The sequence below is a fragment of the Etheostoma cragini genome, chromosome 5, assembly GCF_013103735.1.
Source record: "Etheostoma cragini isolate CJK2018 chromosome 5, CSU_Ecrag_1.0, whole genome shotgun sequence".
Taxonomy (NCBI): Eukaryota; Metazoa; Chordata; class Actinopteri; order Perciformes; family Percidae; genus Etheostoma; species Etheostoma cragini.
In genome coordinates, this window is record NC_048411.1 from 23,909,083 (window position 1) to 23,922,626 (window position 13,544).

General features: G+C 40.6%; 1 protein-coding gene across 3 annotated transcripts in view; it reads right to left on the reverse strand.

Annotated features, from left to right (window-relative positions):
- taok3a (TAO kinase 3a) overlaps window positions 1–13,544 on the reverse strand; it is a 57,976-nt gene that overhangs the window by 650 nt on the left and 43,782 nt on the right. For all 3 annotated transcript variants that reach the window (XM_034871567.1, XM_034871568.1, XM_034871569.1), the window contains exons 12-19: window positions 11,910–12,077; window positions 10,187–10,384; window positions 8,535–8,672; window positions 4,084–4,320; window positions 2,978–3,106; window positions 1,772–1,975; window positions 879–1,118; window positions 142–354 (exon numbers count right to left, since the gene is read on the reverse strand). In XM_034871567.1, coding sequence (XP_034727458.1) covers window positions 142–354; window positions 879–1,118; window positions 1,772–1,975; window positions 2,978–3,106; window positions 4,084–4,320; window positions 8,535–8,672; window positions 10,187–10,384; window positions 11,910–12,077 — 1,527 coding nt within the window. The remainder of the gene's footprint in view (window positions 1–141; window positions 355–878; window positions 1,119–1,771; window positions 1,976–2,977; window positions 3,107–4,083; window positions 4,321–8,534; window positions 8,673–10,186; window positions 10,385–11,909; window positions 12,078–13,544) is intronic.

Genomic DNA, 13,544 nt, shown 5'->3' on the forward strand with positions numbered 1-13,544 from the left:
ACAAGGAGGAGAAAAATGTAAAATCATGAGCAACAGGTGGAGAGAAAGGCCTCCTAATCTCCTTCAAAAACCCTACATGTCTCATCTCAATCAAATCAGTGTCCAGATATAAATGATGATGTGAGATGCCTCTCCACTCACCGCCTGCGAGGCCATCATCTCATTGATGCTCTGCTCATATTGCTCAGCCAGGATGGCCAGCTTGCGTGTCTGCTCATCTTTCAGGGCCTTCAGCACCGTCTTGTGCTCAGCCTTGGGGGTAACTTCCATCTGGTGGTGGCGCAGGGCCTTGTACTGCTTGGTCTGCACCTTACACGTGTCTTGGAACTGCTTCTTGATCTGCAGCTCCAACGCCTGGTGAAGGGGACAGAGACAGACAGACAGAAAAACCATGAGAAGAGGAAGTAGACTGTTACATTTAAAGGGCATTACAATTCTGTTAAAGTTTTGTTGTTGTTAACTTAATGTCTTTTGTCCTGCTTTAAGAATTCTGCTGCTTAAGGTTACAGGTTTAAAAAAGAAAAATCAGAGTTCTGGTTTCTCAAAAGCAAATAAAACTGAAATGACGGATGATGATGTGATGATGATGATGATGATGATGAATGACTTAGAGATGATACATTTGTATGTTCTTTCATTTTCCAAATAATATTGTTACATCCACATTGCATCACTGTTTTATCAAAATCATACAAAGAAATAAAAGACATTGCTTATGGCTTGCGCCATCTGAGAGGAGGATCTGATTTTGTGTTTTCAAAGACACAAGAAAAATTCTAAAAATATACCTAAGCACTTAAAACAGGATTTTGTAGTTTAACATCAGTCCTGCATTTCAAACACCTTATGACAGTAACTGTGTCTCCGTGCTGACTCACTTTGAGGTTCTTGGGCTGCTGTCGGAGCTCCAGAACGTGCTTGCGGTGGAGTTCACGCTCACGCCGGTTGTTGTACTCAATCTGGTTCTCCAGTTCTGTCTGGTGCTGCAGGCGGATCAGGTCCATCCGCAGCTTCTGTAGGGTCTTCAGCTGCCTGTACTCCAGTTCCTGCATTGACTCGTCGTGGCGGATCAGCATGGCGTGCTCCATTTCTTTCTGGGTCTTCTTCTTGTTCAGCTCCTAAGAGGACCGGGAGGAAAGATTGAGGAAGACAGAGAATTTAGTGGGAAATATGTATGGAGTACTTGTAGTAGGTGCTAGTTATTTAATATGGTTTGTTAAACTATTTTTTAACGTGTCTTTCACAATTTTCTGTTTTTGATTTTAGGGTTAGAACATTGGTGGCAAACAGTTGAAAAATCAGTAAATATCAACCCACTAAATCATTCCAATAGATTCAAACACTTCCTTTTTCTATTATCAAAGCATAAAAAACTATCCTCTAAAATGTGACTCAGATTTTTGTGAATTTTACCCAAGAACGCTTTTGGACCTTCTTGGACTTCTTCCAGATTTACACAAGAGCTTTTCAGATTGTGGCATTGCTGACTTGCTTTACTCTGTAATAATCTTCTTATAGTTAATAAGAAGAACATCACAGATCTAAAGAACAATGGGTGTGATAATTATTATATTATGTAACGACACCGCGGAAAATAATATGTTTGTGTCACATTGAGCCTGTTGACACCAACATCAAGAAAAACAAATAAAGAGGGGGTTTACTTCAATGGTTGGTTGAACTGAAGTTGTACATTTAACAATTAAATAAACAACTAAGTCCATTTGTAATTTATGCATGTAATCACTTTAAGGATCTACGTCCTCCGCACCTCTCGGATCTGTTCCTGCTCCAAGTCGTGCTTCTTAATCATGACTTTGCGCTTGAAGGCGCGGCCGTTCCTGTCATAGAAAACTCTCTGCTGGGACAGGAGATGGGCCTCCTCCTCGGCCTGGGAATGCTGCATGTTCTCCTTGTGCTTAGACAGACGCTCCTGCTTCTCCTTTTTGGGTGTGCTATGGTCCTCGTTCATCTCCTGAGAATGGGGGAGAGTTTCAAAGCAGAGGAATTTAGGAATTTTTTGATTGTTTTGACAAGTACAGTCAGAGTTGGGAGTAGGCCGTAGCCAATTATTGGTTAATTTGAGCTGTGATTGGTAGGTTCATCTGACAGAAAGGCTGGATATTCTATCTGTTATTTTTGCCAATGCGGATATCAGTTTAATTGGTAAAGTAGACAATGGCTGGTACATTTGGGACTTATATTAAGAGAACCAGTGGATAAAAGCAAATATAGTCTACGCAAACAAAATTTTTTCAAATTTTATATTACATATGCATGGTTTGAATGTGAAACTAAACAAAGCCTCTATAAATACTGCATAAATAAAGATTAGTGTTCACAATATCACTTTTGTAGTGATGGCATACAGCAAACTCCAATTGACCTTGTGTCTTCAACTACAGATGACTTTTATAGCCAGAGGAGGGTTAAACAAAAAAAAAAAATCTATCCCTCCGAAGTATGGGTTGTCTTTCTCTTTCATGGGCTTTAAAGTAATCTACAATTCCAGCTAATGTACTTAACACATGGGCCTGATCCCCGTTCTCTGTGGTGTCTAATTCCGTTATAGCCCTCAGTTGGTGGGAAATATCTCTCCCTGCCAGCAATGCTTTCTTTTAACTGTGCTGACCTAATTTTGGTCATTTATCTTGTAACTGAAAACAGTGTTTCACACTCCCAGCCCACAGGAGTATTCTCTGGACTCAGTTTGAAGTTTGCGGAGGCAAACAAATGCTACACTGTACGTACGGATTTGTGGGTTTCCTTGTTTACATACATGTGTAGGTACATAGTGAGTAGGCTAAATGACTGAACAATACTTCCAAAAGACCACATATGAAAGTACTGAATGTGCATGATTGTGTGGAGGAGGTCTGATTCAACAGCAAATAGCACACAGGGCCGTGTGTCATACACAAGAGGCAAAAGAAGCTCGCCTGCGGAGGAAAAAAGGAAACCAACAAACACGGCACACCTCCTTAATCTTCTCCTTGCAGAGTTTGTACTGCTTCTTTTGATTGTCCAGAAAGGTGGTCAGCTCCTTCTTCTGCTGGGCCATGATCTGCTGCTGGAACTTCTTCTCATCTGCCAACGCTGTCTTTGTCTGGGAAACAGGAGGAAAACACAGATGAGGGACTTTTAGCTTACCATGGAGCTGAATACAGACTACACGCTCACCAATCAACAGTGAACAAATAAAGTCATATGCAGTACTAACTAGGGTTATACAATTTCACCTTAACCAGTATATCAAGTTTGACCCTGATAATGATTTGTATTTAGAGTTATTTTTCAAGCAATAATGGCAGACATTCTGGTCAAAGTTTGTTAATGTGTGCCATTTTCATGTTTTATTATCATTGTAAACTGAATATTTGTTTTGAATTGTTTCGTCGGACAAACAAGACATATCCAGATGTCACTTTGAGCTCACATACAGAAGTTTCACTAATGCCAGGCTTACAAAAATATGCTTTGGATAGAAGTATCCAAAAAATGGTATGTTTTGCTAAGCCAAACGAGAGGACATCACATTAATGTTTACTGCTATAAGCCAATATCAACTGACTTAGTCATTTAGCTGAGTTACATGTCCCTCCCATGTGGCATGGGACATTGTGTGTTTTTGTTGCTGTTTAAAGGTGCATGCTGGTCTACTTGAACAGATATAGTATCTCCCTGTCCGGTCCCGCACACTGCATGCTAATCACAGAGATATGCAGCTTGTTTTTCAGAGCGTGACATTCTGTGACCCACTTCTGCCCTTGTGTTTCATCCTATGTATCATTAGGTGGCAGCAGTGTATAATGTCTTAGCAAAACCTTCCATAGCTTTCTATACAAGACTATGTTTGGAGCTTTGGAACATTTTTCAACAAACTTTCTTCCAGCAGCTATAGAATAATTATAACTTTGACATCATGTCCTCGCCATCTTTTCAAAGCAGACCACATCTACTAGCTAACTGTTGCATGGTACATGTAGGTCGGTGTGATCTTCTGTGAAGTAAGTAAGTGGTCACTGTGCAGGACTTACGCATCCACTCATGTTCTATAACCCCCACACCCCTCACAAATCCCACCTCCTTCTCAGAATGCACGGCATGTCGCTTTGCCAGCTTCTCCAGCTCAATGTAGGCGTTGTTGGCCTGCGTCTCCACCTCCTTCTGAAGCTTGAGTCGGTGCTCGTCCATCTCAGCCTTCAGCTTGTTTTCCAGGGCGATCAGCTGCTTCTGGTGCTGACGCCGCATGCGCTTGTAGCCCGACATTTGCTCCCGCAGCTCGCTCTCCTGCTCATGCTCGTGGATTTGCTTGGTCACCTGTTGAGAAAGAGAAGTTAGGAGATGTGAGTGCCGCGATTAATGATTTTTGATCACACCGAAAACCAAATAGTTTTAACATACTCAACAGATTAAAGGATATTAAAATACAGGGTGTGTAAAAACACCAATGCTTAACATGTCACCTGTCCTTTGTTAATATGCAGTAGCTATTTATCTGGGTTAGCTTTTTTAAGAAGAACTGAAAACCGAATGTATTTACGAACAGTAAGTCAGTTAGTTTTACAGAGGCAAGGAAGAAGTTTCATCAAGTGATGGGTATTTACGACGCTAAATAAAGAAATACTGTGAAATCCCTGTGAAGTTACCACAAGAGTCTAACAAAAGCTCTTTCATCTGACCAACGCACACACACAGTCACTGCATAGATCGGGCAACCACAAAGAATTCAAAAATTCAAATCCAACCCAAAATGTGTTTAAGTCAGAGAGAGCAACACAAAAGTTAATCATTTTTTTTAAATCTAAGACCAAAACCCATACTGCCATGGCTTAATAGCAATTTTATCCATCGTTATTTTTGCAAAACCTAACAAAGCCGGACACACCAACCTGAGGACAGAAAGGGTTCTCCACATCTAGGTAGTACTCGCTCCGCATCTTCTCATAACTTCCACCTGAACTCCTCAGGCCAAACATGATGGCAACTTTAGCCAAGTGCACCAGCATCCAGGAACCTTGTACAGCATCCTATGCCCGACAGAACCCTGCCTGCGCTCCGATGCCACCCTGAGACCCACCCTTACTGGACAACGACCCCCCCTCCCTTCTCTGTGGTTCGTGCCCTGGGCACGCAGTGGCCAAGGCAGGCGTGTGAACTGTGAATGAGGCCGGCCGACTGTGCGGGCCAGCAAGAGCACAGAGCAGCTCTTTAGTTGGGCTAACGCTAAGCGGCGGACAGCAGGTGGGTCACATGAATACCTCATTGAGAAAGAGTGAGAGAAGTTGGGGGGGGGGAGGGGGAGTTAGAGAAGAGCAGGCATAGAGTTGAGGGAGAGGGGTTGCGGGAGGGGGGTGACTGCTAAGGAGAAACAGCAGATGGAGAGTGACTGGGAGAGAGTTTGAAGAAGAAATAATGAGAGGTAAAATAAGAGAGCATCTAGAGGAGAAAATGGGGTGGGGGGGTTGGCTTGGAAATAGGTGGAGGTTGAACTCCGTCCTCCCTACTAAATCTGTGTTGAATCAATGCCCCACTTTAACAGCAGCTCCCAATCCTAGTCACTTGCTTTGATGCCGCCCTGCCATAAAGGGCCAAGTCACGTCATGTGATGCCGTCTTTCACTCAGGTTCAGGGAGGGAAAAAGAGATCATATTCAGGGAGAGGAGGGGGGTGCATGCAGGCTAAAGGTGAATGTTTCAGTCAGATCAGTGGGAATTAGGCAGCTGAATTTAGTTATTTTGCATTTTAAGGTGGTGTTAATGTTGCACTGAAAGGACATGATTTGTTGTATTGACGAAATGTTTTTTAAATGATAAATGTGAGCAATTATTTTATGTATACAGCTAATATGTTATTGGAGAGTAGATTAAGAAGACTAACATTTGTTTAACTATTCATTTCTTTTCCTTATTAAATTAAGAAAAGTAGAATGTTTAAAGCCTGAAAAGTCTCTTTGTCAGGTACGAGATCGAAGAAGACATGGCTGTACTTTGAATGTTGCTACAGATGTATAGACACATATGTTGAAGTCATTTGGCTAAAGAGGGAAAGCAAAAAGCCTCAACAGACCCTTCTTTTGTGTCCTGTCAATGCACAAATGAGGGGTGCTCTGTATTCTCTCATAGTCTCACATATAGTCTCTTTTATAGTCTGTTTGGGCCTCAAAAGAGATGCAAATACAAAAGAGGTGCATCTGGTGTAAACACAACCTCGGACATTTATGTATAAAATAAGTACTTTATTTATTTTCTGCTTTACCTTTCGCCTAATGGGGATGTTTTGATGCATCTTAAACTAGACTGTAATCTGCTGCTTTGTTGTTGAAGTGCTGAGGTTTACGGCTGTTAGGGTTACAATCTGCAACAGAGAGCTGAACACGAGACAAGCTGCACCTGAGGTGAAATATCTTACAACAACGTTCCTTCTTCTGACCTATAATAACCCCTGCCCATCTCTATCTGCTATTTTCATGCTACATCATCCTTTTATCCCCTTTCTTCCATCTCCCTCAATGATTTTTTGATCCATCGATCCTTCTCTTTATTTTACTCTTTTCTTGCTCTCTCCACACCCTCTTTTTTCTTCTCCTTTTTCTCTCTCCATGTTTTCCCACCTCTACATCAGATTGGACACTACAGGTCACCTCTGTCTCTCTGGCCATTGTACTTCTTTAACAGTCCAGATTTCAATCTGCCAGTTTTACCTTTGTTTATCTGTCCTCATCCCCCCCGCTACCTGCCGTAAGTGTCCTCTTTGTCTTTACCTTTGCCCGCCACCATGCTCATGCATTTCATTCATTCTTTTATCTCTTGATATCTCCCTCCATTACTATGATGTCCTTCTGGGTCTTTTGGAAGTAGAGCACATTATTTTGACATAAATATCTCACACAGACATTTGCATACTTGTGTGTGAGGATGCAACTTACTGGATGTATATTGGTTTAATTTGTATGTTCTCTCTCTTTTCCTATTCTCCGTCTTCTTTTCTCTCCCTTTTCTGGCGATCCTTCACCCTTCTCCATCTAGACCTTCAGTTCTTCTCTCTCTCTCTCTCTCTCTTTGTCTACCTGCTTGTTCAAGTCTCAGAGAGTCGAGGCCAATCTAAGGACGTCAGTGCTCGGCAGAAAAAGATGATGTCATCTCTCTTTCAGCGCCGGCGGGCAGGACCAGCGCTATCACACAGCACAGATAGTGTGGTTTACACGATGCTGCCTCTTTGCGAGACAGGCAGCCTTAGTTACAGAGAGCTGCCAACACGTTGTGTAACACCTCAGCTGCTTACACACTCACACACACACACACACACACGTATTTTATTTTGACTTTAAACCACAGCAACTTAAACATTGTTATAAAATGAGAATGTATGGGTTAAGAATTTTTGCTTTTTGGGGACCTACAGTATTTCCCTGTGGGACGTTTGTATTTCCAACCATCAAAGTTTACAAAAATACACACTGGAATTGTAGCTGTAGCTTATGGATGATGACGACGATAAGATTAACAAAAAAGCTAAGAAACGTGAACTTGGTAAATAAATAAAAACCCAGACAGGGCTGGACTATCAGTTGTTGACGCTGTTATCAAGGACAGTATCAGGACAAAGACGCACACACACACGCATCTTCTTTGCTCATGTTCTCTCATCATGTCTGGTTTAAGACCTGACAGCAGAAGGGACACGCAATTAAAACCACTGGGTCATGGTTGGGTGAACACACACACACACACACACACACACACACACACACACACAAAACTACTTAATAGTTACTAGAGCCGGTTTCCATGACAACAGACAGGGAGGGAGGGAGGGAGGGAGAGAGAAAGAAAGAGAAAGAAAGACAGAGAGAAAGAAAGAGAGAGAGAAAAAGTCCACCCCCTTCAACTCAGAATATAAAGTCAGATCTGAGAATGATATATTATCAAGTGTAGGGGAGGACGACATAAAGGAGAGGGCGGAGGGAGGGGACTGGTAATACAAAGCTTTGAACAAGAGGAGAAAACAAAAGGAGTGAGGTGAATGAAAAGAAAGACAGCAGAGAAATAGAGATACAGTATGTTGCAGAGACAGGGCCACAACTGGAGAGCAGAGACAAATAACAAAAGGAAGTAAAAACTAAAAGATGCATTGACCGGAAGAAAAATAACAGAATAAGTATCAATAGGTGGGTCCACAAAAGGAGAGAAAATCCGGATTTATACGCGTTTTAAAACATCAGTTTGTTCCAACATGGATCCACATCACATTTACTCAGCGTGGAGACATAACATCACATCCTGACTCAACATTCACCGGCCACATTCAGAAACAGAAACAAAAGAATGCCCCTTCTGTGCCCTTGTACGCTACCATGGTGTAAACCACCACTCTGAGTAAGATTTTGTTTTTTTCTCTTCATTTTTTGGCATTAAAAGTTGCACAATTAACAATCTGATTTTTGTTGCACCAATTAATGATCCTAAAACCCTAAAAGCGAATAAAAAGAACTCAAAAGAAAAGAAAAAAGGAAAGACTTTTGTTAAACTTACCAATGAGGCTGATTTTATGGTGGCAAAGCGGCCCTGGTTCTTATAGTTTTGGGCCTGGCTGCTTTTGTCGGAGGAGGACGGCCTTAGCCCTTGCCGGTGGTCCCTGTGGGTCCCATCATCCCAGTTGTACTGATGGTCCTGTGTGAAACACACATACACTGAGAAATGAAAACTAAGCACAATTTATTCACCAAGTTACAGAGTTGTCTTCTTTTAAAATACAAGAGCAAATGGCACTAAAGTGAACAGTGTGTAAAAATGAAGGTGCTACTGTATACTTCACAGATTTCAACTCACTAAAAACCCTGCCAGTGTTCAAACTCTTCACTGTCATTACGTGCATTATTAAATAACAACATTCCCCATTGATTTTTAGTGTACAACATCTGAACTTCAAGCATATGCTAAAACTGTGTCAACTGTAACCTCGCAAAACATGATGAAATGTCAACACTGAATCCCCCATTCTATTCTCAGGAACCAGGGGACCAAAGAGTTGGTTAATGTGAGGATGGAACTTCATCAGCATCTGGAAACAATATGTGTCACTTTCATTTGTTCTACGCTCAGCCCGTGAACTTGAAACAACACACTGTCTGTTCATAAAGTGACACCCTTTTTTATGCACTGTCAAAATACAAAGAGCAGATGAAGAAAGAGAATGAAAGAGCAATGACAGCTCTCTCTTCACAGATGTTTAAGTTATATAAGAATGTCAGACATTGTGTTGACCTATGTGTACTCTGTGTGTGTGTGTGTGTGTGTGTGTGTGTGTGTGTGTGTGTGATGATGGGGAGTGTGTGCTGCTTGTCGACACGTGTACACAGCCTTTGTTTTTGGGGTGTGAATGGGGTTTGTGATGAACTTGAAGCGATCTACCAAACTGTCAGGACTGCGTCAATAGTATCCATGGTTTTAAGGGGGGGGGAAGAGAGTCAGGAAGTGATTGTGCTAGTAACATTGCATGTGTTGATTATGCCTGCTGTGTTTTTATATCTCACAAGGACTAGGATTCTTAGTAAATTGCATATTTGGAAACGTTTTCACTACTACAAAAAGCACTACTTGACCAAATCAATTATTGGGAAGGTAAAATATTGTCCTTGTCTGTAATCAGGCTTTAGCTCCACAAAGGAGGATTTACTTTTGCTGTAGTTTATTTGTTTGTTTCTATATCAGAAGGACATCTCAAAAACCTAATGAAAATCAATGAAACTTGGAAAAATACTGCAGGCCTTGAATGAATGAACAACTGAATAGACTTTTGTGGTTATCCAGATTTCAGTTTTTTTAAAGCCATTAAATACCTTTCTTCTTTTTGGTGTCCTGGCAAGTCCCATTCAGGTTTTGACCATTTAGTGGGTTCCAACAATTACTGCAACTCTTGAAATTTGTGGCATGAGCGGTGACCTGGTCCCATTACAAGTTTAAAATGCATTCAGAAGAACATACTGTATGTGGAACATTACAGGTGGTGTCAATGAAGGAGTACTTTCATCAGACAAAATATTTTTGGTAGCACTGAGAACTGCTCACACTGCTTCCTAGTTTCCAGCTCTGGTTTGGTACAGTAACTTTTAATCTGTCATCCAGGCCTAAGTACTCACCAACACGTCCCTCCCACCATCCAACCCTTCACCCCTGACATTTACCTTCTTGGTGTGTGGGGAGGATTCCAGGGTGCTGCTGTAGTCCTGGGGATGCATCATGGTCATGTCGGAGCAGCTGTCGTCCAGCACCTCCTGCATGCTGTTCACGCTGCTGCTCTGGCTGCCCGTGCTGACCGAGGTGCTGGGGATGGAGTGGTTGCTTCCCAGGCTGTTCATCTTGCAACTGGCTGCCTCACTGTCCTGCAACATCCACACACACAAATATTCATAAACACATGCTTTCACAAATCAAGAGTCTTGAAATTATACACAGATGCAAACATTGACTACCATGTCCTTCACCCCCAATATACTGTACTGTACACAGGCCACTCCAAATCGTATAATTAAATGCAGTCACCTCAAACAAGGAAAATAATTAATGACCTGTAGATTGCATTAGTGCAAAGTCATGCTAAATTGCCTATTAACCTCAAATTGCTCACAAATGCATCTATCATTCCCCTCTGTCAATTTGTACGTATGTTAATGCACATCTGTAATCCATGTCTAAAGATTAGAATGCCACTTGAGTGTCTGCACATTCTATATAAAGGGACTCAAGCTGTGTAGCTTTTAGGTGCATCAGACAATTCAGTTAATTCCATAGTAACAGACTAAATTAGGGTGTTATAATCAGTCTTTCTACTTGGAGTGCATCTTCTCCTGAAACCAGAAACCAAGGTTTGGTGCTGCAGGTTTTCTCACTAGCCTTCAGCAGCGTCTTGTTGCAGTGGGGTCTGGTGGCTGCTCTGAATTGCTCCACGTGGTGTAGGATGACACCACTGTGGCTGCTGGCTGCCCAGGCCTGCTCCTGCTGCCTCAGGCCAAGTCCACTAAGGGACATTTCATCTTGATGTCTGGCTACTGTGGCTACAGGTGATAGTACAGTACAGTACAGAATCTGGCACCTCCCTCTTGGGGTTACATCACTTCAGATAAACTATACTGATCCCACCTGTTGTGCTATGAATCTGAGCTCAAAGAGTCCTGCATGTTGATCTAATAAAGTGAAAAAACTCCCTCACTGCTTTGCAGTGCCAAGTGCTAAATTACTATAAGAAATTGATACACTGCAGTATTGCTGAAAGAGATCTAAAAACCAAACATTTTAAATAATCGATTTATTCTTTTGGTAATTTATCGAGCAAAAGTGTCAGTGTACTTCCAGATCTCAAACTTAAAGATTTGTTGATTTTCTGTGTTTAATATCATTATAAACTGTATATGTTAGTATTCTAGTAATCTGCAAAATTCTGATTTCATTTGTCAATATTTTTGAATTTTTTTGGACCAAACAACTAGTTGATGAATGTAAAAAGATAACTGTCAAATTAATTGACAATAAAACAAAAACATTAGTTTCAGCTTTACATATTTAAATGTAGCTTATCATGTCTATTTTATATACTATTGCCTCTGTTGGCTTTGTGATTGTTTCTGCCCTGTGTATATAGGCCTATACTGTGTTTGTCTAATGCAAACATTTCTTTCTGTGATAGTAAAGCAGAATTGAATATGGTTTTACACAAACTCCATGAACAAATAAAAACAGTGACTACAGAATTGTCAGAATTTAAATGGAGTTCAAAGGATTTTACGTTTTCAAATCTAGTTCTTCACTCGTCTCCTTTTGATTTTGACCCCTGAAAAACTCTAAAATGTCCATTATTTCTACATACATTAACACCCCCACACACACACACACACGCACACAGACAGAGACCTCCTCCTCCTCTTGGCTCTCTCCCATAGGTCCATTGTGTTTCTCTTGGTAGAGGATCTTCTTCATCTTGCGGTACTGCAGATTGTCCAGCTCACGCACCGCATCCTTGGTCCTCTGGATGAGGTCGATGAGAATGCGCGGCGAGCGTTCCCGTCGCACAAAATCATGCTGCACAGGGCAGAAGAGGGAGAATGTTAGTAAGATAGTTTGTTGAGTCAGAAGTTATTTGAAGATGGATAGAGGCAGGGAAAAAAATTTATGCAATATTCTAATTGAATTAGTTATGTTTCAATTCAGCCCTTTATACCATACAATTTATACTCTCCAGGTTAGCAAAATAGTAATTTGGAAATTTACTCTTTTATTTTTCTGTGTGTTATACTACAATTGTATTTGTATGTTTCTAAAATTTTTACCTGAAGACATCTGTAACATACTGGCAAGTCTTTGTACATGTTGTCAAAAATCAACTAAACGTATTAACTAAAGTATTCCCAACAAACAACAAATATTTATTAGGGAAATAACACTGGAAAGATGTAGGAACTTTGAATGATATAATAAGAGTTACTTCTCTGTAGACCTTAAAACTATGGTTTGAGAGCATTTAATAGTTCAGGGAACATAAGTTTTTACAAGGTCTGTTCTTAAAGATTTTATAAGTTTTGTTAAAAGGAAATCAAATTTTGAACTTGACACAATGAGCACCACAACAGTGACTTTCACTAGAGGGCGCCTGCAGGTTGCTCGCCCATCCTGGGAGTCCCAGCACTCTTCTCAGCACTCTTCAGTAAACTGAACACATGGGATCTGTGTAAAATTGTCCATAAAATCGATTTTCATAAATACTCTTAATCCTTTTCATTCCAATAAATAACATCTTAACTGTATTTGCCTTGGCACCAAATAAATGATAGCTTCAAATAAAGTACCGTTGAGTAATATGCTGATAATTAATTTAAGCGATTTAAGTCTTTTAATCTGAATTTTTTTTTGTGGGCCTACAAATAATAACCACTATGGAAAGAAAAATGTATTTAAGGGAAGAGTCATAGTTGAATAAAATAATCTGTGGGACAAATAGTATTCTGGACCCCAGTCTATACACATTGGATATTAGCAACCTAAAATTTCTTCCAAAAAGAAAGTCAAGTTTCTACAGCATAAACGTTAAATCCATGTAACATTAAAATTACAGAAAAAGTCAGATTTTCTTTATGAAAACATTATTATTTAATGATATTTCCTAACATAGTTTTACACTATACTGATTGGTAAAACTCATTTACCCAATTCCAAGCTGTCACAAGCTCCACTGTAAGGAACCAACCTTTCTGTAATTTGATTGAGGTGTAATATGGTGGGTGTCAGGGCATTAAGCATTTATGTAATTATTTATTTTGTGTTACATAACCGGCAGGTCAGAGTGTGTGTGTGGGTAAGAATGAGGTGTGAAGATGCATGCGTTTTTAATTAATTGTACTGGCATCAAGATGAAAATAAAAACACAACAAAGACATCTTCTTTACCCTACGCTTCCACCCACTCTACCACACACACTTTTCACATCTCCCCTTGGTCACTTTCATTCATAAAATAGTGTGTGGCTGAAATGTATGCAATCTCAGAGTACAG